At 47.2% G+C, this 27848-nt stretch overlaps 1 protein-coding gene across 2 annotated transcripts in view; it reads right to left on the reverse strand.

Annotated features, from left to right (window-relative positions):
• The window catches only part of LOC120055878 (E3 ubiquitin-protein ligase RNF220-like), a 156973-nt gene extending 131071 nt beyond the window's left edge, over positions 1–25902 (reverse strand). For both annotated transcript variants that reach the window (XM_039003910.1, XM_039003909.1), the window contains exon 1: positions 25257–25902. In XM_039003910.1, coding sequence (XP_038859838.1) covers positions 25257–25902 — 646 coding nt within the window. The remainder of the gene's footprint in view (positions 1–25256) is intronic.
• Positions 25903–27848: the final 1946 nt, after the last annotated feature.

Consider the following 27848-nt stretch of genomic DNA (forward strand, 5'->3'; position numbering starts at 1 on the left):
TAGCTCAGTGTTCACATTTCAGATTGAGTGCAGCAATTAATTTACATCCGATCCTTTTCAATGAATTAACAGCTTCTGCATTCATACACCTCAATTAGCATGAAATAAATATGCATAAGTTATCTTGTTTTCCAGTTGCTATTCTCTCTTTTCAACATGCTTTGATGTTCACGTTAATTTGCATTAAGTGTCATTTAAATGAGCGTTAATGAGGTAGGTCTACCTTTATACTAGGCCAACGTGTTCAATAGGCATGCAAAATAGGGTACTGATATGGCTTCTGAAAAAACGAATTACGTATTTTAATATCATTATTATTATTACTATTATTTATCTGTTATTGTTATCATACATTACATAATACAAATGATCATAGTTGAGTTTGCGATCAGTTTCATCATCACATCATCTATGAACCTGATACATTGTTTTAAAACTCCCAATCATCAAATACAGGCCAGTAGTCGATCTGTGCAGTCAGGAGGGTGTTTAAAATGATAGACTTTTCAAATGACATCATTCATTGAAGCACATTGACATGAAGCCATTTAGAGACAATGAATTACCTCGACGCCCATAAAGCTAACTAATGTGAAATATCACATATTTTAATCAACTTGAGGAAAGTATTGCTATTGTCAAAATGTGGACCTGAGCGGGACACATTCATGGCAGTTTAATTCAATAAACTGCTGGAACATCTTTGATTTGTTCCCATTAAAAATAGTACTTTATGGTTTAATTCCAAAAAGTATCACGGAAGGTTAACGACTCCTAGAGAACCCTATGGTTTTTAATTGCTCACCGACAGTGTTTTATTGTGTTAAAACTAAATTCTTGAAACCAATTTTTCAGCTAACTGGTTCCTGTGAGCAGCGTTAAATCACATAGGACTCTTAGAACATCGTTCGTCTAGAGGACGAAATAATCATTTACTTTTAGAGTAAATGGGAAAAAGTTAAGTAGGCCCCGTGGTTATAATCTGGATCCAATATATTCTTAAGGTACTTGATAGCAGGACATACTCTTAAAGTCATTCATTACTAAAAGCTATTCAATTACTTGGCCCAACAAACCTCCAATTTTCTGTAGCCTACTGATACATGCATACAAGAAAATAATACTGTGTATTTATGGTTTGTGGAGAACTTGTAATACTGCAAAGTGTTGGAGAATTGTATCAGAACGATCATCATGTGTAGGCCTACATAATATATAACCCCTGCATATATCCAAATATATTCAGTAAAATGTCTACTTTTAATTCTAAAGAACCTAATTTAAGAACAAAAATAATGTTAAGGGTTAACATTTTCACAAGTCACTTCAAATGTGATAATCAAAGATATACAGTATCTATGTATAATTGGTTGCATAATCATTTTTCCTCCTTTCTGATGCCATGTCAAATGATAGACTTTTGGCGTTGGATTTCCCGGTCTAAATGGGTTCCTGGGACTGGAGGATGAGGAGGCTGCCTTATGAAGTGAGTTAAGTAACAACCTAAGGAGGGTTATTGACCAATAGAGTTTGCTGAGCACTAAATTCTTAGGCAGAACAAAGCAGTGAATGGGTGAGAAAGGAGAGGAGGGAGAAAGACGTGAGGAGGAGAGGTGGTGTGGTCCTGGGGACTGTGTGGGACAGTGTGACCTAGGCGGGGGTGGCTGGTGCTGGGCCTGGGGGTCTGACCTGGGGGTCTGCCCTGGGTCTGCTAGCCTGTTGCCTTCCCTGGGCTCTGGGCCCACCCTACTCAGACCTAAAATGACTGGACCCCCACCTCACCAGCTCAACTCTCCAATGGACTACTCCCTCGCGCACGCACACGCACAAACACACACACACGAGCACTGTTAGGTGTTAATCCTTGTGGTAAGTTACATAGAATACAAGGAGTGATGAGGAGACAAATAGACTTAAATAAAAAATTATACATCCAATTAGCTAATACAGAGAAGTCCAGTCATGCCAACTGTCCTATCTCTCTGAAGGGTTGGACTATAATAATGCACAGCAAACTTCATTAGAAACAGCTGGCTGGCACGGAAGGGGGCGGGGTAGCGGGATGCAGGGCTGATGGCAACACAACACAATGACTGTGTCCCAAATGGCACCTGATTCCCTGTATAGTGTGCTACTTCTGGCCAGGGCCTGGTCGAATGCACCATGTAGGAAATAGGCTGTCATTGGGGCCACATACAACAAGGCCTAATGGATGGGAGGGAGTGCAGGAGGTTTTTAACAGCAGTTCCACAGCCAGTAGCCATTAACAGATTAAAGCAGCCTTGGGCATCATCAGTAATGCATGCCTACAAAGTAACTAACTACTATTAAACTGCTATGTAGTGTACAACACCATGCAGTTGCTGGGTATGAGCATCCTAGACATCTGATGTATTTTACAGTGACAAAATCCACTGGGAGCCTATGCCAGAGGCCAGAAGGTGAGAGAGAGCGGGAGGGGAATGGATGGGTGAGATAGTGGTAGGGAGGAGGGAGGATTTGGGCAGAGCTGTAGCCTACCTTCCATGACTGCGCTCCCCCCAGAGGACGTGCCCCCCCCCCCCCAACCCCTCTGCTTGGCTAGGAGAGGGACAGGGGGACAGGGACGGGTGCATGCGGGGGATTGTTCCACCCTGGTTGTTGGCAGGGGTTTCCGATTTCACGGCAGGCTGGGTGGTGCCATTGAGCAGTCATCATGCTCCCTTTCAGCCTTTCAGACAACGTTACCCCCTCCTCCACCCTCCTCCTCCTCGACCACAGCCACCCACCCACCAGCTCCATCCACCAGTCGACAGCTCTGCTCTCTCATTTTAACCATCTTACCCCCTGCACCCCTCTCCTCAGCTGGCCTAAACAAGTGCACCTCTCACCCTGCAATTTCTAGCCTCTTCAGACTACCTTCTCAGCTCACTCGTTCCACATAATTCTGAGCTTTTCACTTCCCAATGTCTCCCACACTTTCACAATGTGAGACTAAATATTGTAATTTTACCATGAAATGTATCATCGGTCCTTCTGTCCACTACCAGGAATCAATTGGATCAATTTTTATTTCAGTCTTTAATGACATTACGTTGCTATTAAGTGAGAACTTTAGTGTTCTGTAAGGGTACCGCAGGCTGAGAGTGGATGATAATGTTCAGAGACAACCCACAGAGAGAGTACCCTTTGGGCACAGACGTCAATTCAACGTCTATTCCACATTGGTTCAATGTAATTTAAAATGAAATGGAAACAACGTTGATTCAACCAGTGTGTGCCCAGTGGGAATGGATGGAATGGATGGAATGGATGGAATGGGGGCAGAAAGAAGGGAATCAGTGAACACCAGCTCTCTCTCTTTCTTACTTTCAATGCTTTTTTGTTTGTGTGTAAAGTTTCCCGTCCTTTAAAAGCGCCTGAAAATGTCCCCCTTTTCTCCTTTAACAAACTCCCCTCTCTTCTCGGTGTCTTGGAGTGGTGTAATTAACATGCAGCCGGGTGACTTTTCCCCTCTTGTGTTTCCCCCTCTCTCTAAAGAGAACTTAATAAAATGTGAGTCTGCAGGCCATCACAAAGGGACAGCACGTCACTGCTGCTTCATTTTCATTAGAGAGGCCCGAGCTTTCACACAAAATGTCTGGACCAGGAGTTCATTCTCGCCAATCTGCCAGAGTACAGGTCGGGAGGAGGGGAGGAAGACCGCGGAGGGAGGGAGGGGGGAGAGGAGAAGAGAGGGAGGAGGAGGATAGAGGAGAGGGGGGTGTTCTGATGGAGATTGAGACAAGCACACAAACATACACTCATACAACCAAGCCTCTACGGCTGAAAAACAAAACATGGTGGTGTTGGGTCCAGCCTGGTGGTGTTGGGTCCAGCCTGGTGGTGTTGGGTCCAGCCTGGTGGTATACTCTGTAATACCTCAGACAGTTAACAGACACAAGTCAGGCAGTTCAGCAGACGCCTCTCGGCCAGAGCGCTCACTATCAGGGGGTAACGTTATCTTAGGGTCAATTCCAGCCCAGCCCACCCTGTCAAAGCCTGGAGAAAAAGTGAACAGAAGAAGAATAATATTTATTCTATTCATCCTCATCAGCCATTGATTAGAAATTCCAATTGTAAAAAAAAAAAAACTGCTGCAAAAATTTATTTCATTAAACAATGACTAATGGGTTTTGTATTAATGAAACACTTGCGGAGATGTGAAATTAATCAAAGATGGGAAAATTGAAAGAAGATATTAAAAGTTAAGGGGAGCTAAGTAATTAAGCTCCCAAATGATTCGACTAAGATAAACTCAGAAGGCATTCAGTGCTGCAGATACAGTACCAACTGATCCCAATAGCATCAACACACAGTCTGCACACAAGTGTAGTGTCTATCCCTAATATATTGAAAGCTACTGTTTAGAGGCAAAGAACAAGCCTACTGCAGCACCCCCTACCATGAATCCACTGACGCTTGCTAATAAACATTGCTTTAGTTTAGTTCAAGGTTCCCAGAGAGAGAAAAATGACCCCCGAGAGTTTCCCTCCGCACCACATCATCCCCCTTTCCTCTCCTCCTCTCTCTATCACTTGCTCATCCTCTCCCTCCCGTATCCCTGATGCCTCTCCTCCTCTCCTCCTCTCCTCCTCTCCTCCTCTCTCTATCACTTGCTCATCCTCTCCCTCCCGTATCCCTGATGCCTCTCCTCCTCTCCTCCTCACCTCTCCTCCTCTCTTCTCAACATCCCTACTAAATTATTCAGGACCAATGCTGCAGTATGCTTGATTAAGTTTTAATTTCAGCAAATTACCAGTCGGCAGGAGGCTACAGCACTGAATCATACTGAGTTATTTATCAGCAATGAAGAAGATGTGGCGGCAGGCGTTGTTACTTCCCAGCTGCAGTCCAACCTACTAATCTACTGTACGTGGTGATGGACTTCATTGTGTAAACAGTCAATAGGGCCCATTAAGAAGAGGAAGAACAGACATTTCACCCAGGTGCCTGTTGGATCGTCTCAGTCAGGAAGGATGGAAATATACTGCCAGCCAGCTCCTCTCTGGCTATGGGATCAAGAGCTGCCTGTTGGGCGCCCACCATCAACTCTCATGCTGTCCAGCCCCATCATCACTATCATCAGGGGTGAAAAGGCAATGCTTTAGAGGACGTAAGTGGTAGTTAGGGAAATCATGGTGCTTATCAGGAAAGATGCATGTTTAGGCCCTTCGGTGGGCCACAGCTCTAACCACTAGGCCACTGTTCTAACTGCAGGTGGCCTATATACATGCCTGTTAGAGCGAGGCACGCCAGACAGAGGAATGACAAGTGACCAGCAGGGGTGAGGCGGCCAGGTCCGGAGCTGTGTGTGTTACTGTGTTTGCATGGAGGATAACATAGAGGTCTCCTATGCCTACTCTATCATGGAGGGGCAACGCCTTACTCTCAAAACTCTGTTAATATCTTCAGCAGACAGGCCCAGACCCGGAGTAGACTAGAGCAGCCCCTTTGGAAATGACAATGTGGTCTCATTAGCATGTAATAGTGCTGTAATAGTGATTTACAGAGGCACCAGGTGAGGAGCTTGGACAGGACAGCCAAATAACGACTCTCTCTACCACAGAACAGAGCTGGCCAGTGTCATGCCACCACACAATTAGATTGGCCCTCCTCAATAATCAGCACAACAACTCCAGGTAGTAATTTAGCACTCTGGGTAATTAGGACCAAATTACTACTTATGCCGCTGCGTGTGATTGGCTGTTGATTTGTTTGGCATCTGTGATGAAAGGCATCAGTCATCATCTGGGCCCTGTTTTATAGAATCTAACCAATGTGGTCGGTCCGTGTTTGTGTTTGTGTGAGTGTGTGTGCAGGCGTGTATGTGTGTGTGTGTGTGTGCAGGCGTGTATGTATGTGTGTGTGGGCAGGCGTGTATGTGTGTGTGTGTGCAGGCGTGTATGTATGTGTGTGTGTGCAGGCGTGTATGTGTGTGTGTGTGTGTGTGCGTGTACGTGTGTGCGAGGGAAGGGAAAGAAGAAGGTAAGCTAACGGGGCCTGTATAGGATTTATGACTAGTCTCCCAGGGTGATTGTCCAACATGGTTTCCCTGTTGCGCTGACAATAGAGCTGGATTAACGGGCCCTGTCAGTTTCCCCGGCGCTACACATCTTTTTGTCCTCGTTAAAAAGCTCCCCTAATTAGCGCAGAGGGGCTCTCCGCTATCTGCTATCGCTCAGGCCCATCCCCGGGGTCAGCGCTGGAGAAAAGGAGACATTATTTTAGTGGCGGCTCACAAAGAGCCACTCACGGCTCCCAGGCAGTATCAGCTCCCATTGCTCTGCCTGCCTCCCTGCCTGCTAACAGAACAGTGAGGCCATAGATCTTATTCATGGCCTCGTGTAGTCTTATCTCGGCCCACACTTTAATGAGACATAATAAGGGGAACAGTTTGTAGCAACACGGCGCTCCTCTTTTATTTGCCAAACCATATCTCTCCTCTCCCTCGCTCCTTTCCCCCTCTCGCTTTCTTTCTTTTTTTCTATTCTCAGTCGTGCTTTATCTCCCTCTCACCCGGGCTCCCCAGTCACTCTGCAAATGAATCATTTCTCTCTCCCTACATATGCTAAAACCCATGTAATTACAGGACGTCTTAAATAAAATAAAAAGTCCTAAAGCTGTCGTTTGAATTACACCAAAACAAGGCGGGCGGTGTAGTAACGAAGCTGTCATCGTTACGATTAATTTATCACACGAGCTGAGTGCCGGATAGAGAAAGAGAGGATATGAGAGAGAGTGAGAGTAAGAGAGAGAGAGAGAGGGAGAGAGAGAGAGGGATTTAATCTGGTATGTATGTGGAGCCCAGTTTCTCTGCTACATCCAGCCTATAGCCTACAGGTCTTGTTGTGGAACCGGTAACTGCAATACAAGGTGCCTTGGGAGAGATAGAGCCACAGGCCCCCTGCTAACCTTAGGGCCTTTAGAGCCAAGACACCACATTCCTCACAGTTCAACCTGTTTAACATTTTATGAAACAATTTCCCCTCAGTGATACAAAGACTCCTATTCAACCTTACAATATTATATCTCTTTTTAATTCATACGGATTTGAATCCTCTTGTCACTTATAATAAATAGAGTTTAAATATTATTTATTCCTTATTTTATGTCTCCAAGGTCCTATAGGTCATAAACTCATAACTGAAGCTAGACTATCACAAAATATATTCTATGAAAGAAATGGCCCATGTAACGCTATCAAATAAAGAGGTGAACTACTGTTATTGTCATTCTGTTTTGTTAGACCCTTATAGAAACTTCTACAGACGCTCAGTCTGGCCTCTTCCAACTTCTTTTGAAAGGACTTTGTACTTGGCATCAGACATTTGTGCTGTGTGTCTGGGTTTTATGTGTGTATGTCTAAATCTGTGTATTTGTTTTTGTGAGCGAGAGACAATCTGTGGGTGTGTACAGAGGAGGGAAGCGGCTAGCGGCGTGGAGGGGATGGGGGGGTATACAAGGACAACTCAGGCTGTGTCTGTATGGTGTCAGCTCCCTGCTCCCCAGAGCAAGCCAGCAGCAGAGTGGCATCCTGCCGGCTCAATTTAGCATCCTCCATGCTGCTGATACCTCTAATTCATCACCCAGCTCCCTGATTGATCTGCTTCTTATGGGCCGGGGCGCCGCTGCTGATTTTGCACTAACCGAGCAGGGCCTCAGCTGAATAAAGAATAGCAGTTGTGTGGCTGGCTGCGAAAGTGAAAGGGACATTTTTTTAGTCGCCTGACAGGATTGCTGTGAGTAACGCAGACAGACCCATCTGAGGTCGTGGAGCCGGCGAGGGCTTGGTGGACAAACATATGCTCGAAGGGACACACAACGAGAGGTCCTGCTTACTGTATGCATCCCAGAGTATGGGCTGTCCCACCGGTCTCTCTCTCTCTCTCTCTCACACACACACACACACACACACACACACACACACACACACACACACACACACACACACACACACACACACACACACACACACACACACACACACCTCCATGTGATGCATATCAATGTCCCAGGGGTCCTGCACAAGTGCTCCACCGCCGGCCCTACTGCATCAGCCAGGACACAGCCCTCTGATGCCCACAATCCATTTCTCACTACACCAAACTCTACAGAGGGAACCATTAATCATTCATATGATTAATGGGTTTCAATGCAAACTTATATTTTGATGTTTAGAAGAAGTTCTGAACTAATTCTGATTCTAATTCAGTGTTAAATTGTTGAGAGAAGAGATGGATTAGTGACCAGATTAAAGCTCTCCAATTGCCTTGCTTTCAGTGTTTTCCAATGTTCTCTTGCAGAGAGCTGCCCCTTGGGAGGACAAGAGGAGACGTGAGGAGCGAGGAGAGGAGAATGTTCAGGAAGTCTGTGGTTCTGCTCAGTAAAATTAGTGGGGAAACAACTCCTTCTTCTCCCTCTATTTTTCCAGCCTGCTGCAGGTCTGTGTGCCTGCCTGCCTGTCTGCAGACAGCACAGTGCTGCACAGCCTGGTAGCCACAAGGCTCTCCAGAGGGCAATGAAGTTCGATTTGCCTTCATCTATGGAGCGCTTTGCATTAAATCAAGTGACTTCTTCAACACCCGAGAAGTTCAAAAAGGACAACTCAACTCTCCCTCCTTATAGGCATCCGAGAGGAGAATATTAAAGAAACAAGCCACACCTCTTAAAGCTGATCCATACACAACATCTCCCCACTGAACAGGAAGTCAAAATATGATAAGGAATGCGGAGATCAAACAAAAAGCTGTTGCCACCCTCCCAATTCCGGGGGCCCTTGGTAGAAAACAACATGAATCTAGAAGGAACTGTCCAGTTAAAAGGGCATGCTATTAATTACCAGCCACAAACACAGCAGACTACAAATGGAGCCCACCAGGACCCCCATCTCTGACTTAATGACCATTGACTGAGACAGAAGTCTAGAAAGAGAAGAAGAAGAGGAGGAGGAGGTGGAAGAGAGGGGGGTGAGGATGAGAGAGTGTGTGGTCCCGGACAAGCGGGCTCCTGGGGTGTTCCACTACACTGAGAACAGAGGAGGGGAACTGAGAGGAAGGAGACAAGGTGGCGAATAAGAAGGCAAGGTGACAAGGCATCAGGGAAAGAGCAATGAATTATTTATAAGGCCACTGATGGACAGGCTGAAAAAGAAAGAGAAAGGGAGGGAGAGAGAGAGAAAGGGAAATAGGAGGGGGCAGGAGAGCTGGGCTGCTGGTCGGTCTAGCTATGAGGGGAGGACAGTGGAGGCCGAGGGAGACTTTCATGTGGCAGACACACTTAGTGCCTGCTGCTCCATCCCTGATCCTACCCTCGGCCTAGCCATGGACCAGTCCAGAGAGGAAGAGAGGGTGGTGGGCCTGGGTTGGATAGGGAGGGGTATTGGCTGGGGGCTTTGATCGTAACCAACCCTCTCCCTCCTGACACATTTGCCATCTGTGATCAGAGAGAGAGTAGAGGAGGAGGAGGTGGGGGAAGTGATCAGCGATCAGCTCCTCTAACCCTGTGTGTGCATGAACATAATCCCCCTTGAAATCCACTGCATGACTATTCTTAAAGGTGAACACTGGGACCATGCCTATGTATCATCACTATTCACTAACCCCTCTCTAACATGCTAACATATCTTATTTTATGGTCAAGTGAATAATGGCAAGCTGAAAGGCCAGTATCCCCTCCCTCTGTGGGTTGGCTTTAAAGGGATTCATCATAGAATTAAATAGAACATAGAGAACAAATGCGCTACTTACAAAGGTTTATGACATAACCGCTCTAGTATTATATATCTTTATGGGATAAAGCACATTCTAGGTTAGAGTTCTGAAGGTTTATGCTTATACCCATGGCCGCAGGAAGATGTTTTGGGGTGGGGCTGCTGTCGACGGGAGTATTTTTCTCTGCTCTGCTGACAAGTATTTCTCTCTGCTCACACAGGAAGGCCTAGTTCAATAATTTTGTGGAATTTTAATATAAATATAAAAATCGATATAATATCAGGGGGTTCTGCAGCATCGTCAGCACCCCTACTTCCCCTGGCTAGGCCTCTACCCTCTTTACTATTATTATATATTTCTATGGACTCCATGCTCCAGCCCCATGCTCAGCCTATACAAACCAGTAGGCAGTTGTGTAGCCAGGCCAGACCAGTTGAGGAGGTTAGGAATGGATGCTGAATATTTAACCCTTGTTGAGTAGCCATGGTTAAATGTCACCATTAGCATTCTGTTGGGTTATTGACTGCCAGGGGGGCTCTGTCGGCTGGATGATGGATGCCTGCTGCAGGACACCCAAAACCAGACAGCCCCAACCACATCGCTGGCCATATCGATGGAATAGTATTAATACAGGAGGAAGAGGCCTGAGGGGCTACAAGCATTACCAACACAGAGGACAAGTCAGATTAACACACACACATGTATACACGAATGCACTCACTCCACTGTACAACACAAATTAAAGTCCACACTCAAACCAGCCGGGCCCATAGTTTCTCCCTTTTACATCTATTTCACTTTCAAATGCACTTTTGTCTTCTCTGTTTGCTTTTCAGTAAAACCCCCAGGGCACCGGTGTTCACTTCATATTATCACAGTATGTTCTCAGATCCCATCAGATCATCATTACCTGGTCTGAGCTGGCGGTCATTTAACTAGAGCACTAACAGTGGGCTACAACCCAGCAGGACCTCTCCCCAGCATGCACTCTGCTATCTGTGAACCACCAATGTCCGAGATGACCTGGCGTGTCCAGCTCTGCCCCAGCAGCCCCAGCAGTCAGCCATTACCACGGATACCAAGGACCTTGCACCATGCTGCCGTGTAAGGTCACCTCCCAGTGAACACCTGACCTCTTCTCTCCACTGATCATGATTCAACAATGTTTGTTGCTGTGACATTGCTGCAAAGTCAGTATTTTTTATAAGTGAATGTTGGGTTTACATCTGCTGGAAGACACACTGTGGGCCATAGCTTTAGGAGCTAAGGAGCCTTAGCTACACTCCCTTTTAAAGGAAAACTGGGTATTATAATCATGGTATTTATGCAATGTTTATATGAGGCTTCACAGTATCAACTACCAATGATAACAGTTTGATTTGTAAAAAACCTAATGTAGTGTGTATGGAAAATACTGAAACCACTATCTTTTGGCAAGCAAATCATGGAATTCCTCCATTCTTCTTTACATTATTGAACAGAATCTCAACAGATCGAAAGGAAACAAACTGGAATATTGAAACATTTTCTAAAACGTTGTGCGTCATTGGTGGTAGGTTTGTCAGGGTGTACTAAACAAACAGTTTCCTCACCAGGATCAGTCTCTCCTACTGCTACACTGTCCCTGTCCAGTGTCAGAGAGAGAAGAGAGAGAGGGCTTACGACCAATAAGACAGGAGCACTGAGAGAGAGAGATGCTGGGAGCGCTTTCCCCTTGGCTCTACTTGTTTCTACATGCTAGCTTTGTTTTGTCCTCTTCTGAAGGATCCTTGGATCTCCTCAGGTGGCTCCCTGCAGCCTGGCTATCGGAGGGATTTCAATAAAGAAAACTAGAGGGAGTTCTGAACTGAGAGCTTGGATCAGCTTGTCTGAGAACAACAAGACAACACCATATGCCAGAAATAGATTGAAACACTGGCTTTCCACACACACACACACACACACACACACACACACACACACACACACACACACACACACACACACACACACACACACACACACACACACACACACACACACACACGTCCTACTGGTACACACACAGAGATGTTGCTGTCTTTTATACATTCTGTTCTATTCATGTCTTTGTGCTTATTATATTTTTCTGCTAGTGAGGTAGCGAGGGATCTGTGTTTAACTTGTAGAGAAGAGGAGCCATACTGTGTTGCTCCTGACGCTCCGTCTCTCCACCACACACCACTCCTGCTCTTGGAGGGAGCACTGGAAAATCAATATATCTTTGAATGGAGGTCAGAAGGGTGGCTGCTTTGGGAGAAGTGACAGATTTTCTCTCTTCTGCTCCTCTAAGCCCCCTGCCTCCCTTCTATCTCTCCCCTCCCCCCACTCCTCAACCCTTCAGCACCCCCCCACCCTCCCCCTTCCAGGAGGGCAGAATTCCGAGCATTTTACCACGGGGATGCGATATTAGACATCCAACATCGAAATGGAACCCGTAGAGTGCTGGAGCCTGCCGCAGTCTGACATGACTACAGGATTACACCTCGCCAGGTGGGTTACGGGGCTTAACTCAGACAGAGCCACAGTCAGCCACGTGTAGCCAAACAGGACCACTCTATAAAGAGAAGAGAGCTAGGACCCCAGATTAGCCCCAAACTCACCACTTTCAGGTGTCATTTTCAAAAGCAACAATTTTCAGCTCTGTATCTCAAAATTGTCTCTGTTTGGCTGGCTGGTACACACAACAAATGTGATGAAAATGACCCACTGAGGAGGAACCCAGGGGCAGTTTTCATCTTTGATTGTAGGGGTGGTTGGGGTGGAAGGGGGAGGCACTGGTTGAGACGATTGTGGACCCCACGCTGAGAGGGTTAGTCAAACGGCCGCTGTTTCCCTTTGATGTGTCACATAAATAAAGTTCTGCGCAATTCCCCGCGCCCCCGCAGTAACGACAAGCATCACGACTCTCAGAGACTCTCAGACCAGACAGCGGAATCACTGATCACCGAACAAGATGAAACATAAGGACCGTGTCTCCTACTTCTGACACCATGGTTTCATCTAAGAAAGTATTTTGAAAGGAGAGACAAGTGAAGAATTAAATTGATTTTCTACAGCTGTGGAATAATTGTTGCTAATCCATCATAATGAAAATTAACCTGCTGTCTGCACCAGGCTGCACATCACCAAATGAACCATTGGAATTGTCTCACACTTTGAGTTACTAAGATGTGTAAATGTATTATATCAATTCTCAAAATTAAACAGAGGTTGTTTAAAATAGTCATTTGTGTTGTTGTTGAGAAATAACAGTAGTGTATTATTGGAAACTGACCAAACGATACTAAAGACAAATATATTACATTGTGATTAAGTAATCCTTTTAATCATTAATTGTCAATTAAGGCAGCCCCCCCGCACCACTCTGATTCAGAGGGGTTGGGTTAAATGTGCAAGACACATTTTGGTTGAATGCATTTAGTTGTACAACTGACTAGGTATCCCCCTTTTCCTCTTTTTTACATAAGAAATGGAAACACACAAATTGAGCAGCGGGTTTAGCATTTAACAACCCGACAGGACTCAACATAGATAATGCTCCTAATCTTAATATTACAAAACAGGATCATTCTAAAACATATCTAAATAAATCCATCTCTATAAGCTTTATCTAAACACCTCAGGCCAGTTGACGAGACAATACTTAATTTTTTATTTAACCTTGATTTAACCAGTAAAACAGAGAAAGAGAGAGAGAGAAATGGAGGGGGGCCCTATTGAGATCAGTCCTTGCTTGGTAATGAATACTGCGGGGAGCATTGATGATTGTAATTATCAAATTGCTGTTTTAAAAGGCCATTGATTGATGTCATTAGCTCAGTGAGTGTTTACTGATTGCTGCATTTCAGCGTTTACTCATGCTGGGCTCTCACACGTAGCCTCTGATTCGCCCAGGAGACTAAGAGAAGGAGGAGGCGGGCACGAAGTGAGCAATAAGTTTACATGTATACCAATGTGTATACCTGTATACCAATGTGCATATATAAACCCTACAGACAGACATCACGCACGCACACACACACATTTATATACACACACTGTAGGGGTATTCCTCCTCCTCTACAACCGAAGAGGAGGAGTAGTGATTGAACCAAGGCGCAGCGGGTTGATATGACATAATTTTAATAAAACAAGACGGGAAAAACACGAAACGAAACCACTTGAAATAATTAACAAAATAACAAAACAAATGTAGACAAACCTGAACTATACGAACTTACATATAACACTAAGAACGCACGAACAGGGAAAATAGACTACACAAAAGGAACGATGTACAAACAAACCGAACAGTCCCGTATGGTGCGAACAAACACTGAAACAGGAGACAACCACCCACAACGAACACTGTGAAACAACCTACCTAAATATGACTCTCAATTAGAGGAAACGCCAAACACCTGCCTCTAATTGAGAGCCATACCAGGCAACCCTTAAACCAACATAGAAACAGAAAACATAGAATGCCCACCCAAACTCACGTCCTGACCAACTAACACATACAACAAACTAACAGAAATAGGTCAGGAACGTGACATAACCCCCCCCCTAAGGTGCGAACTCCGGGCGCACCAGCACAAAGTTTAGGGGAGGGTCTGGGTGGGCATCTGACCACGGTGGTGGCTCAGGCTCAGGACGAGGTCCCCACCCCACCATAGTCAATCCCAGCTTGCTAATCCCCCTCAGAATGACCACCCCTCTCTTCCACCCACCTAATATAGGCAACACAAAATAAAGGTACAGCTCCGGGACAAGGTAGCTCAGGACATAGAGGTAGGTGAGAATAGAGAGGTAGATAGAGAGGTAGCTCAGGATAGAGGGGCAACTCCGGACTGAAAGGCAGCTCCGGACAGAGAGACAGCTCTGGACTGAGGGGCAGTTCTGGATTAATGGCCGCTCTGGGCTGAGGGGCAGCTCATGACTGGCTGACGGCTCTGGACGCTCATGGCTAGCTGACAGCTCTGGACGCTCATGGCTGGCTGACGGCTCTGGACGCTCATGGCTGGCTGACGGCTCTGGACGCTCATGGCTGGCTGACGGCTCTGGACGCTCATGGCTGGCTGACGGCTCTGGACGCTCATGGCTGGCTGACGGCTCTGGACGCTCATGGCTCGCTGACGGCTCTGGACGCTCATGGCTCGCTGACAGCTCTGGACGCTCATGGCTGGCTGACGGCTCTGGACGCTCATGGCTGGCTGACGGCTCTGGACGCTCATGGCTGGCTGACGGCTCTGGACGCTCATGGCTGGCTGACGGCTCTGGACGCTCATGGCTAGCTGACGGCTCTGGACGCTCATGGCTAGCTGACGGCTCTGGACGCTCATGGCTCGCTGGCGGCTCTGGCAGATCCTGTCTGGTTGGCGGCTCTGGCAGATCCTGTCTGGTTGGCGGCTCTGGCAGATCCTGTCTGGTTGGCGGCTCTGGCAGATCCTGTCTGGTTGGCGGCTCTGGCAGATCCTGTCTGGCAAATGGCTCTAGCGGCTCCTGACTGACTAACGGCTCTGACGGCTCGGGACAGACGGGCGGCTCAGACGGCGCTGGGGAGACGGATGGCTCAGATGGCGCTGAGGAGACGGATGGCTCAGATGGCGCTGCGGAGACGGATGGCTCAGACTGATCCTGTCTAGCGGAAGGCTTTGGCTGCTCCTGTCTGGCGGAAGGCTCTAGCGGCTCCAGTCTGGCGGAAGGCTCTGTAGGCTCATGGCAGACGGGCGGCTTTGCAGGCTCATGGCAGACGGGCAGTTCATGCGGCGCTTGGCAGACGGACAGTTCAGGCGCCGTTGGGCAGACGGCAGACTCTGGCCGGCTGAGACGCACTGAAGGCCTGGTGCGTGGTGCCGGAACTGGAGGCACCGGACTGGAGACACGCACTTCAAGCCTAGTGCGGGGAGCAGGGACAGGGCACACTGGACTCTCAAAACGTACTATTTGCCTGGTGCGTGGTACCGGCACTGGTGGCACCGGGCTGAGGGCACGCACATCAGGACGAGTACGGGGAGAAGGAACAGTGTGTACAGGGCTCTGGAGACGCACAGGTGGCTTAGTGCGTGGTGCCAGAACTGGAGGCACTGGGCTGGAGACACGCACCATAGGGAGAGTGCGTGGAGGAGGAACAGGGCTCTGGAGACGCACTGGAAGCCTGGTGCGTAGTGTAGGCACTGGTGGTACTGGGCTGGGGCGGGGAGGTAGTGCCGGAAATACCGGACCGTGCAAGCGTACTGGCTCCCTTGAGCATTGAGCCTGCCCAACCCTACCTGGTTGAATGCTCCCCGTCGCCCGACCAGTGCGGGGAGGTGGAATAACCCGCACCGGGCTATGTAGGCGAACCGGGGACACCATGCGTAAGGCTGGTGCCATGTAAGCCGGCCCGAGGAGACGTACTGGTGGCCAGATATGAAGGGCCGGCTTCATGACATTTGGCTCAATGCCCAATCTAGCCCTACCAGTGCGGGGAGGTGGAATAACCCGCACTGGGCTATGCACACGTACAGGAGACACCGTGCGCTCTACTGCGTAACACGGTGTCTGCCCGTACTCCCGCTCTCCACGGTTAGCCTGGGAAGTGGGCGCAGGTCTCCTACCTGCCCTTGGCCCACTACCTCTTAGCCCCCCCCCCAAGAAATTTTTGGGTAGTACTCACGGGCTTTTCGGGCTTCCGTGCCAGATGTGTCCCCTCATAATGCCGGTTCCTCTCTCCTGTTTCCTCCGCTCTCCGAGCTGCCTCCAGCTGTTCCCATGGGCGGCGATTCACCTCCACTTTAGCCCATGGTCCTTTTCCTTCCATGATCTCCTCCCAAGACCATAAATCCTGCTTCGTGCGCTGTCCGTACCTCCCGTTACACCGCTGCTTGGTTCTGGTTATTTGGTGGGTGGTTCTGTAGGGGTATTCCTCCTCCTCTACAACCGAAGAGGAGGAGTAGTGATTGAACCAAGGCGCAGCGGGTTGATATGACATAATTTTAATAAAACAAGACGGGAAAAACACGAAACGAAACCACTTGAAATAATTAACAAAATAACAAAACAAATGTAGACAAACCTGAACTATACGAACTTACATATAACACTAAGAACGCACGAACAGGGAAAATAGACTACACAAAAGGAACGATGTACAAACAAACCGAACAGTCCCATATGGTGCGAACAAACACTGAAACAGGAGACAACCACCCACAACGAACACTGTGAAACAACCTACCTAAATATGACTCTCAATTAGAGGAAACGCCAAACACCTGCCTCTAATTGAGAGCCATACCAGGCAACCCTTAAACCAACATAGAAACAGAAAACATAGAATGCCCACCCAAACTCACGTCCTGACCAACTAACACATACAACAAACTAACAGAAATAGGTCAGGAACGTGACACACACGCGCATGTACGAATGCTCGCACACACGTAGTCATTCATCTTCCCACACACACACACACACATAGCTTACACACACTCAAACACGCAAACGCACATACTTATCGGCACTCTGCAGGGCTACTGTATTCAATTATGTCAAAAGCCTTGTTAGAAGACAACTGAGAACAACAGTATAAGCCATCATGATAAGAGAGTGGGAGGGAGGGAGACTGGTGGGGCTGCTGGTTAAGTGCCTACTTGAACAATTTCCTCCCGGCTGCTTGGTTACTACCCCCCTATGGACCTATTTACTGGCTTATAAAAGCACCGGCTGCAGGCGCCTGGACACGGACAGGCGGTGTGGTTTGGTGTGGTGCAGTGTGGTGTGCTGTGGTGCAGGGTAGTGTGGTATGTGGTGTGGTGCAGTGTGGTGTGCTGTGGTGCAGGGTAGTGTGGTGGTAGTGTGGTATGTGGTGTGGTGCAGGGTAGTGTGCTGTGGTGCAGGGTAGTGTGGTATGTGGTGTGGTACACTCCACACGATCAGACAGACAGCCTGCTACACATCTCTACCCGACACCTCAATGTCAACAGAACTAGCTAAGAAAAAATATAGAAAAAAAGAATGAAAGAAAGAAGAACTAGAGAATTGAAACTGAATAGAACGAGAGTAAAGAAGTTCGGTGTTTGAAATCCATCTTCCTTCAGAAAAAACAAGAAAAGCTAAAGTTTCATTGTCACATATACCAGATAGGTGCAGTGAGTGAAATGTGTTTCGCTCAAGGGCTCAAGGGCTCATCGACAGATTTTTCACCTTGTCTGCTCAGGTATTCAAACCAGTGACATTACTGGCCCAAACCACTAGACTACCTGCCGCCCTAAGAATAATTTAGAATAGCTACTATGACTCCAATGATTAACAAAATCACCGCTACAGACAGATAGATGCTGGGTAACTAATACAGATAGAGGCTGGGTAACTAATACAGATAGAGACTGGGTAACTAATACAGAGAGAGGCTGGGTAACTAATACAGATAGAGGCTGGGTAACTAATACAGAGAGAGGCTGGGTAACTAATACAGAGAGAGACTGGGTAACCAATACAGATAGAGACTGGGTAACTAATACAGAGAGAGGCTGGGTAACTAATACAGATAGAGGCTGGGTAACTAATACAGATAGAGACTGGGTAACTAATACAGATAGAGGCTGGGTAACTAATACAGATAGAGACTGGGTAACTAATACAGATAGAGACTGGGTAACTAATACAGATAGAGGCTGGGTAACTAATACAGATAGAGGCTGGGTAACTAATACAGAGAGAGGCTGGGTGGGTGACAGCTATTGGATTTCAATATGAGATAGCTGCTGAGTAGAGGACGCACAATTAGAATGCAGGATTGAATCAATAGGCCTGCTGACAGATGGATTACAAAGGTAAATAGATGATACATGCTGATAAATAATTAATTGGGGCTAGTGAGAGGAGGATTGGACGGAGGGTGAGTGACATGAAGGTAGCTAGGGGAGAATGGCAACACTTTCCTAATGGCCGTCACCTGTCACAAATGCACCACTGCATTGTGGGTCAGTGTGAAGGACCATGCAGATTGGATTGAACATGTGGCAGTATGGAGGCCTTTCTTTATTCATGGTGGTTCCGTGATTAGCAGCTGAGACTGTGATTATACAATGTTTCTGCATCTGATGGTGCGAATAACAAGGAAATGCCCACTTGAACGGTTTGAAACATGCCTATTTAGTTTGCTGGTAATTCACTGTAATACCCATACATCCAATTGTTACGTTTTCTAGTTTTTGTTTCTCCAGATTTACCTACTGAAAAACCACTCTAGTGTATTTTCAGTGAAGACTAAATATCACCGAAACAAAAGCTACAGGTGCATTTCATGTGGTTGTGAGGTAATGGTCTGAAAAAGGAGTGTTATTGTGGCACAGCTCCAGTCTGCAACACTGTGAAACATTGTGCAACCGTGTGTTAAAACAGGTAACGATCCCAAACGCAGCCTCTCACAGCAGCGCTTCAGAGGCCTCAATCATTTGACGATGAATTATTCTAAATTAAGGGCGTAACATATATGTGTCCTTTTGCCAAGTGGGCTTTTTGGAAACAAGCCTGTCACAGAAGACTGCATCCACAAACTGTGAGAAGATTAGATTACAGAGATGAGAAGAAGGGGCCAGAGCTATCGAGGAGAGAGGGAGGGAGGAGAAAGAGAGGGAAGGAGGGAAGAAAAAGAGGAAAGGAGAGGAACATAGGAAACATGAAGATAAAAAGAAAAGGGGGAATAAAAGCGATAGAAGACTACATGCCAGCTGTCGTGGGGGTCTGTCTAGCCTTGCTCTAGGTGGGGGACCTGTTAGCAGGAGCGCGGCTTCAGCCCCTGGCTCTTTAAGGGTGTTCTGTTGGGGACAGACCTTTCAATACGTCTGCATTAACATGGGCAGGCCCGAGGGCCGTGGAATACAGGCTCTCCGGAGAAATAAACCCAACAGCTCTGGACTCTGTGAGTCAGTCAGTGACAACTAAAGAATATGTTCCAAACCTGTTTAATAAAAGGGAGGAGAGGAAAGAGGGGATGGAGGACTGGACCTCCAGGGTGTTCTGCCCTCCTGGTGCCCTGTCTAGCAGCCTGACCCTTGTGTAACGGAGGAACGGAACTGAGTGCCAGCTGTGGAAGTTCTACTGGACTCAGCGGGCTGGTTTCACTGGGGTTTATAGAGGCTGAGTGACATCAGCGCAGAGCTGGAATCCGGACCATGGGAATGTAGCTGACCCGGGGCCTGGGAGATGAAATAGAGGGGGCCAAGTGGAACGGACGGAGACTGGGCCCCCCATACTGCTGAGGCACACACACACACACACACACACACACACACACACACACACACACACACACACACACACACACACACACACACACACACACACACACACACACACACACACCCACACACCCACACACACACACACACACAGCATAAATAACGAGCTTGCACACAGGCACACACAGAAAAAAGAATAAAGCCCATTGTCAGGGAAAACATACCACCACAATATTACTAGCTATATAAATATTCGTTTATTAGTTTTACATTACGACTTCAATCGTCCCTTCTTTTGAGACTTATGTTCTCATATTGTCTGGAGCTGAAACAAGTTCTCTTTCTAGCTCGGCAATATGAGAAAAACAGATAAAAAAGTTGTGGGCTTGTGTTCAATGTGTCCCTCCTTTAACTGAGCACTACAAGGAGCTGTTTACTAGTCCAGAGAACCCAGCTGTTCCTTGGAGGAGGGTGGCGCCGCTCATCTAATTTCCCCCCGTTCATTTCCCTAACAGTGGATCCAGCGGCTCGTTTCAATAATCGAGGCCGCACACCAATCTGTGTTCAATTCAAGTGGCCGATCCAACAAAGCCCAGGCAGGAAGCGCTAATCCTTGATCTGTATTGCGCTGCGACAATGGCACAGCCCACTGCTCTTCTCTTTAACACAGCGTTGTGGTGGGTAGACACCTGCTGTCTACTGCCAACAACCACCCAACGAGAGAGACAGAAAGAGACTTAACAAAGAAATGGAGGCCAGAGGGCCACAGCACCCAGGAGCTGGGCGGGAGAGGAGGTGGGGAGGTGGGGGGGGGGGGGGGACTGACAGGGAGGCAACATGAGAGGACAAGCCTTTTAACATCTGGGTAACACAGACGAGCACCCGGGCTGCAGCCTAATTATTAGAACACTCTTACTTAACTTAACCTCGCCACTAGACCGTGACAGGGAGAGGAGAGCGAGGGAGGGAGAGGGGATGAGATCAGGGCAAGAGGAGGGGGAAGCAGGGAGCAGATTTTTGTGGGGATGACAATGTCTCCTTGGTTATTTAAGTCTTCACCTGCCAGAATGAAATGAATAGGGGTTGTTGTAACTAAACAAAAAATTCAAGAGCCTCGTGAGATGACAGGAATTCAAATATAAAGGCATTTTCTATTCTTATCACCATCATCACTATCATCCTTACTCTTTGAGGATCCTCTCGGTGATTGTCTCCTTTTCCTGCAACTGTTTCCCAAAGTTTGTAATATTTCCCTGGGAATAATAACCACACTGATGACATCTGCTCTTTGAAAGAAAGAAAACACCTCCTCATCTGACTGACTGTGTGTTTTAACAGCTGTCAGCGCACGTTGCTCTTTTGAACATTGGATGTGAAGAACGGTGGAATAACTGCAAGTTGGGTGACAGATATACAAGGCAGGAATGACAAACATGAAAATCTGCATCAATCATGGTGACAGGGACGGAGAGGGAAAGGTATGGGCCAGTAAATCATTAAAGTCACCAGCTGAACAATCTGCCTGGCAACCGGTGTCACAGAACCAGGTATGGAGATGGAACTACATACTGTACTGCATTCATTTTAATATCACAACAACCTAGCTGATAATATTCAGAATCATCACCAAGTAATTGAACCCCAAACCTAAACCCAAAACTCAGGTGGTCTTGAATACAATGTGGGAGGAACTGAATCCTCATTCTGAATCCTGATTCTCCAAGACAGACAGACATTAGATGGGATATCTAGCCTAGTCTTACTGGCCTGTCGTCTGACTGACTAGGCGGTGGGTCGGTCAGTGGCTAACCCCAGTCCTGACCGGGCTGGTGGGGGTTAACTGTGGCCCTGCCAGGCACCCAGTTCCCCGTAAATCAGCGGGGATTTATGGAGACAGGCCTGTACGGCTCACAGCTTGGTCACATCAGGAAGGAAGCCCGCGTGGCTACACTGTTGTCTTAAGGATTCTTCTCTTTTATTTCAGCTGCTCAGGAAGTCAGCTGGGGTCTGTGTTTCAGCTCTAAACCACACTGATTGCTCATCCTCCTTTTTTATTATTTATTTGATCTCTCCTTTTATCTCACTTTTTCTTGCTCTCTCTCACTCGCTCACACACACACACAGTCTTTACTTCTCTCTCTCTCTCTTTCTCTCGCTCTCACACACACAGTCTTTACTTCTCTCTCTCGTTCTCTCGTTCTCTCTCTCTCTCTCTCTCTCTCTCTCTCTCTCTCTCTCTCTCGCTCCTCCCCAAAGTCAGGCTAGTTGGGGTGCTTTGAGGAATGGAATTGTGGAAGTGGGTTAGCTGTTCAGGGTCATGTTCAATGCTCAGCTCTGCCGTGCAATTGTGTGGTGGGGGAAAAACAAACAAACAATCTCCAGCTGTCACACACTCACACAGGGAGATGTAGACTCTCACAAAACACACACATACACACACAGGAACAAACACACACACACACACACACACACTATATCCATAAAAATAAATGGCACACACACAAAACACACAGAGATACACAAATATAAAATCACTCTCACAAACAAACAAGTGTTCTTCTGTCTTCACTGAGCTTCTGCATGTGACTGTTTCAGTGTAAATATTCATGTGAATTTTAAACAGGCAAATGACTCCTGATGCCTGTGAATAATACAGTATAGAAGGAAAAACCTTTTTATTCCTGATTTCAAAGGATAAATATGTAGTATGAATACACTGACTGGTAATAGCTTATAATGTGACATGCGTATATTATGCATATATATATTATGCCATGATGGGACCTTTATGTGGAGGTTTAATGGTTGACAGCATAGCGTATTAAAAACGTGCCAGTGACTGTACTGGGAAGATTTGGTGGGCTTAACACTGAGGGGACACTGTTCCAGGAGTGACAGCAAGCAGCTAGCTATCCAGTCAAGGGGAACCCAATTTAAGTCTCTTATATAAAAGTGCTGGAAATTCAATTGCATTAGAGCCCTTGGTGGGCCCAGGTTTAATCGAATTAGACAAGACTCCAAAACAGAAAACAGCTTCCAGCTCTCAAACTAATTTCCCCACTCCCAGTCCTCACCATACCCTACGCCCATGCCGCCTTGCTCCTCAGTGGGGATGCCAAACCCCCGGTCCCCTAGTCCACTGGTCCCCTTCCATCATAATCTCCTCTATATCAGTGAGGATGAACCAGGCCATATCGTAATCAAATGACACCAATATCAGCTTACGGCACAGTAGCAGTAGATCTGGATGCTATTGGTAACATTCATAAGCCTTTCTCCGGGAGAATTCATGTAGCTGCATTTTGCAATCTCCCAATGCCTCAAAATGAAGGACATGTAATTCTATCTATTTCACTTCTTCCATCTACACTACACGTTACAAAGTAGAAATCGAAATGCATCTCTCTGGTTCTACAGTTGGGCTGACATTTACAGTTCCTCAAAACCACCAAAGTGGCTTTAAACAGGACTCATATGAGAAGTAATCCTTTATGAGAAGTGCTATTTCTTTCAGTTCTCTCCCTCTTTCTCTCTCTCCCTTCCCTACTTCTCTCTCTTTCTCTCTCTCTTTTCTTCCCTACTTCTCTCTCCCTCTCTTTCTTCTGACTGGGTGTGTCATTCACAGCCTTCCCTGCTCCTCCGGTGTTTTTTTTATCGGATCAGTCTCAGCTCGCCGCCCTTGTCTCTCATGTTTTTGATCAAGGGTGGTTCGATCTCTCGCACTCTAGCCCTCCCAATGAGAGGGAGAGGAAATGGGGGAGAAAAAGAGAGAAAGCGGGACTGAGACAGAGAGAGAAAGATGGACTGAGACAGAGAGAGAAAGATGGACTGAGACAGAGACAGAAAGATGGACTGAGACAGAGACAGAAAGATGGACTGAGACAGAGAGAGAAAGATGGACTGAGACAGAGAGAGAAAGATGGACTGAGACAGAGAGAGAAAGATGGACTGAGACAGAGAGAGAAAGATGGACTGAGACAGAGACAGAAAGATGGACTGAGACAGAGACAGAAAGATGGCAAAAGAGCACAGGGAATTACCCACCATCATAATGAGGCCTCAATCCCCTGCTCATCCAGAGAGACCCCCACTCTCTCTCTCGCTCTCTCTATCTCGCTCGCTCTCTGTCTCTCTGTCTCTCTCCCTCCCACCAATCTGTCACAAGATCAGATGGATTGTGTTGACATGTGTAGGAGTTGTTAGTACTTGTGCAGAGAGAGAGGAGGGTAGGGGGAGACAGGGGTAGTGGGTACTCCGATTGAACGCCCCTTCTGTTAGAGACATGTCTCCTGCCAAAGTTTGGAAAGCTGGGTAATCCCCTGTTAATTTGCCACACTGGTTGGGTGAGTGCAGTGGTATGATGAATGCTGATGACAGGACTGTGCCCCATCTTGTAGCGAGTCACTTCCCAAGTAATCAGATTCAAACAGAGAGCCAAATGGCCTCTGCTCATTGACCAATGCTCTTGTGGGAGTCGGAGTGACAGGGACAGGGAGGGACGGGGGAAAAGGCAGAAAGAAGGGACCAGAAAATCAGTGTAGTGTGCTGTGGTGGTGACAGAGGACATTATTGGTAGGAGTATGTGTGTGTGTGTGTGTGTGTGTGTGTGTGTGTGTGTGTGTGTGTGTGTGTGTGTGTGTGTGTGTGTGTGTGTGTGTGTGTGTGTGTGTGTGTGTGTGTGTGTGTGTGAGAGAGAGAGAGCGCGTACTCGCACATGAGTGTGTGTGTGTATGCGTTCACCACAGACCACAGTGAGAGGAGAGGACAGCGTCTGTGTGTGTGAGTTTAAGGCCTATGGAAATGTCTTTGGTTTTCACAGGCTGCTGTATTTGGAGTTAAGGTTCACAGGGTGAATTACGTCCAGTTATATTACTGGACTCTCACTCAGCAGCATACTTATTCTTCTGAGCACGCCCTGTTCAGGAAAGGTTATGCCATCATTTGAATTTCCCCAATTCTTTCACTTGCACTTACCCAAGAGAAACCTCCATCTCATTTATGAATTAGACCTGTGGAGTTCCTTGTAATGTGCTCTGTGAAACACTATCTTAACATTCTCTGGTAGTTGAATACACTTCTCACATAGAATGGGTGCTGCAGTCTCTACTAAATCACAGTATATAGTATGTGCTGTTTTTAGATAAATGTTTTCTTGTAAATTAATATCAAAATCATGTTGTTTGTGAGGCATGATTTGATAATAAAGATAACAAATCATTACACACGTTTTATGTTTCTTTACTTTACAGACTAATCAGACCTTTGTGAAACATTAGATAAAGGTAAATGTACTCACAGCGTTCGATGCGGTCTTCTGGACTTGATGACGTCTCGCGGTCGGACAATAAGCCTGACACTGCAAAAATCTTTTTCCCAGCGTCCTCAACTGCTTTGAGGGCGCTTGGGGACCTGGAGGGGATCTGTGCCCCAAAGTCATACTCTTTACCCTCAGCGTCCGTGTAGCGCAGGTGGGGAGAGGCGTCTGCATCCAGGCAGCCTTTGAGGCGCTTAGCTGGGGTGAAGGCTGACTGATAGCCCCCTGCCCCGTCGCGGTCCTCTGGGGGGGAGGCGAAGGGTCGGAAGGCCCCCACCCCGCTGTGGTTCAGCATGCTGATGGGGGAGCAGTCCAGGTTTGGGGGGGCGAACTGGTGATGCAGGTGCAGCAGGGAGGAGGGGAAGTCCCGGTTGGGGAAGCCCCCGGGAACGGCTCCCTGACGGTGGTACATGGAGGCGAAGGTGTAGGAGCCGTTGTTGAACGGCAGGTGCATGTCCTTTTCCCCCATGGAGACGGGCACGCCGAAGGGGCGGGGCTGCTGGCAGGGGATGGAGGCGTCGCGGCTGGCCTCTGCGGTGGAAGCCAGCACCATGAGGGCTGGGGATGCCAGAGGGTTGGGCAGGTAGGAGGACGACTCCATCTTGAATGCGGCCCGGTGCAAGTCCATCCTGGTACCTGGGGAGGGGGGTTCCTGGGCCCAGAGGAGGGGCTGAGAGAAGAAGGAATGGGGCAGGGTGTCCGGGGTGCGGGAGGAGGCTCTGGACACGCAGGTCAGGGGAAGGTGGGTCCTCACGGAAGGGTCCAGTCTCACTGTGGGGTCATCCTCCTCAGGTCACCTTCTGTAACAGGACACACAAGAAGTGTCATTTTCATTCAGCACCAGCCATCAAACTATTTCAAACAACATGACAGAGCCTCTTTGAAGAAGAGTCACAAACTTTTCCTCAGAGAGAGATCTGGGTTTGGATCAAGTCTATCTAAGCGGCTTATTTCTCCATCTCTCCATCTCTCCATCTCTCCCTCCCCTGCCTGCAGCGGGACCAGAACCGTCTGTCACAGATAAGGGCAGCGCTCGTCAATCTGATAAGGCTGGGCCTGCTCATGTGAACACTCGTCCCGGGTACCCAGCCTGCATACTCCAATGGGATTGTGATAGTGATATCATATCAGGCTGCCATCTGCACAGCCAGGAAATTTGACTGAATGAATAAATTAGCTGCACTTCACCTCTTGACCTCTGGAGCAGTGAAACAGACTGAGACTCTCAGGAGGATTAGATGGTCAGATTGGACAAAGTGTGTGAGGTGATTTAATGAAACGCTGGCAAAAAAACGTTTCAAAGATTTTTATCCCAAAGGGCAATTTGAAGGTGGTCATAAGTAAGGGTATAACATCAGCTCAAAAGAAGTGGCCTCATCTCTAACAACCCAAAACAAAACGGAAGCTACATTCAGGGTTTTATAAATCTGCATTTCATAAATCCATATTTGTATTAATATTCCATAGATTTACATTCATATCACACACAGAAAACATTTAAGTTATGTTGATATGCTATCATAAAGTCACCATTGATTTATCTAAGTCCTCAAATGTTGAACCAATTCATGTGGATAAGGTCAAACCTGCAGCATCGTGTACACCCCCCTGCTGTAGCTCTTCAAAGCCACACAGAATATCTGCCCACATCAGGCTCTCCATGAGAATTAGCTGAGAAATCTTTTATAGATATCAGCTGTCCTGAACACCCATTCAAATTGATTTAAAACCTGATCTGAGCTTTGGCACATTGCACACACATGCAGCCTCCCTCAGAAAAAAATCCCTTTACATTATCACACAGTGCCTATGGGACCTGGTCAAAAGTAGTGCACTATATGGGGAATAGGGTGCCATTTGGGACGCAACCTTACAGTGTCAGGGGAATTTCTGTTGAAAATGGGTTATACTACAGCGCTCAGGTCTGGCCAGATGCCCAAGCATCACATTACACTCTGTCTTTCCCCCTAATCTATCCAGGAAAATAGCACCTTGAAAATGTACCAATAACTAAAGCCCCATTCATGCCCCCTTTCATCATCGAGTCTTTCCCTGAGTATCAGATCTCTACCCTGGGATAACCTCTAAAGTATGACACCATGTAGGTGTTGATAGCCAGGTAATACAGTGATAAGTACCTGGATATTTCAATTTTATTATCATAACCATCAGCTCGCAGAGCCGTGGACTCAGAGTGAAACTGACAATCCAATAAAAGGACACAGGATATCCCCTTATGGCGAGAGCCGGCAAAAGCAGATGTAGGCTGAGTGTTGTACCGGCGTGCTAATCATTTCTCTCTTCTCCGGCAGACGAGGGAGCAGAGCCGAGAGAAGAACCGAGCTGCCTGGTGCCGGAGCTACAGGAACAAATCTTGTGCTCCCAGGGTACTTGAGTCAGCCCACGGGACTGGAGCCTGACATACACTGACACACACACTCCTCTGCACCGCTCCACACCATGCCGAGCCGTCGGGAGACTGATACCGAAGGGAGGTCTTGAGACGCTTCTATCTCATTACTACATGTTTGTCTTATAATATACTACGTAGTTTTAAATATGTATATGATAAGA

Source organism: Salvelinus namaycush, chromosome 11 (assembly GCF_016432855.1).
Source record: "Salvelinus namaycush isolate Seneca chromosome 11, SaNama_1.0, whole genome shotgun sequence".
In the NCBI taxonomy this organism is placed as follows: Eukaryota; Metazoa; Chordata; class Actinopteri; order Salmoniformes; family Salmonidae; genus Salvelinus; species Salvelinus namaycush.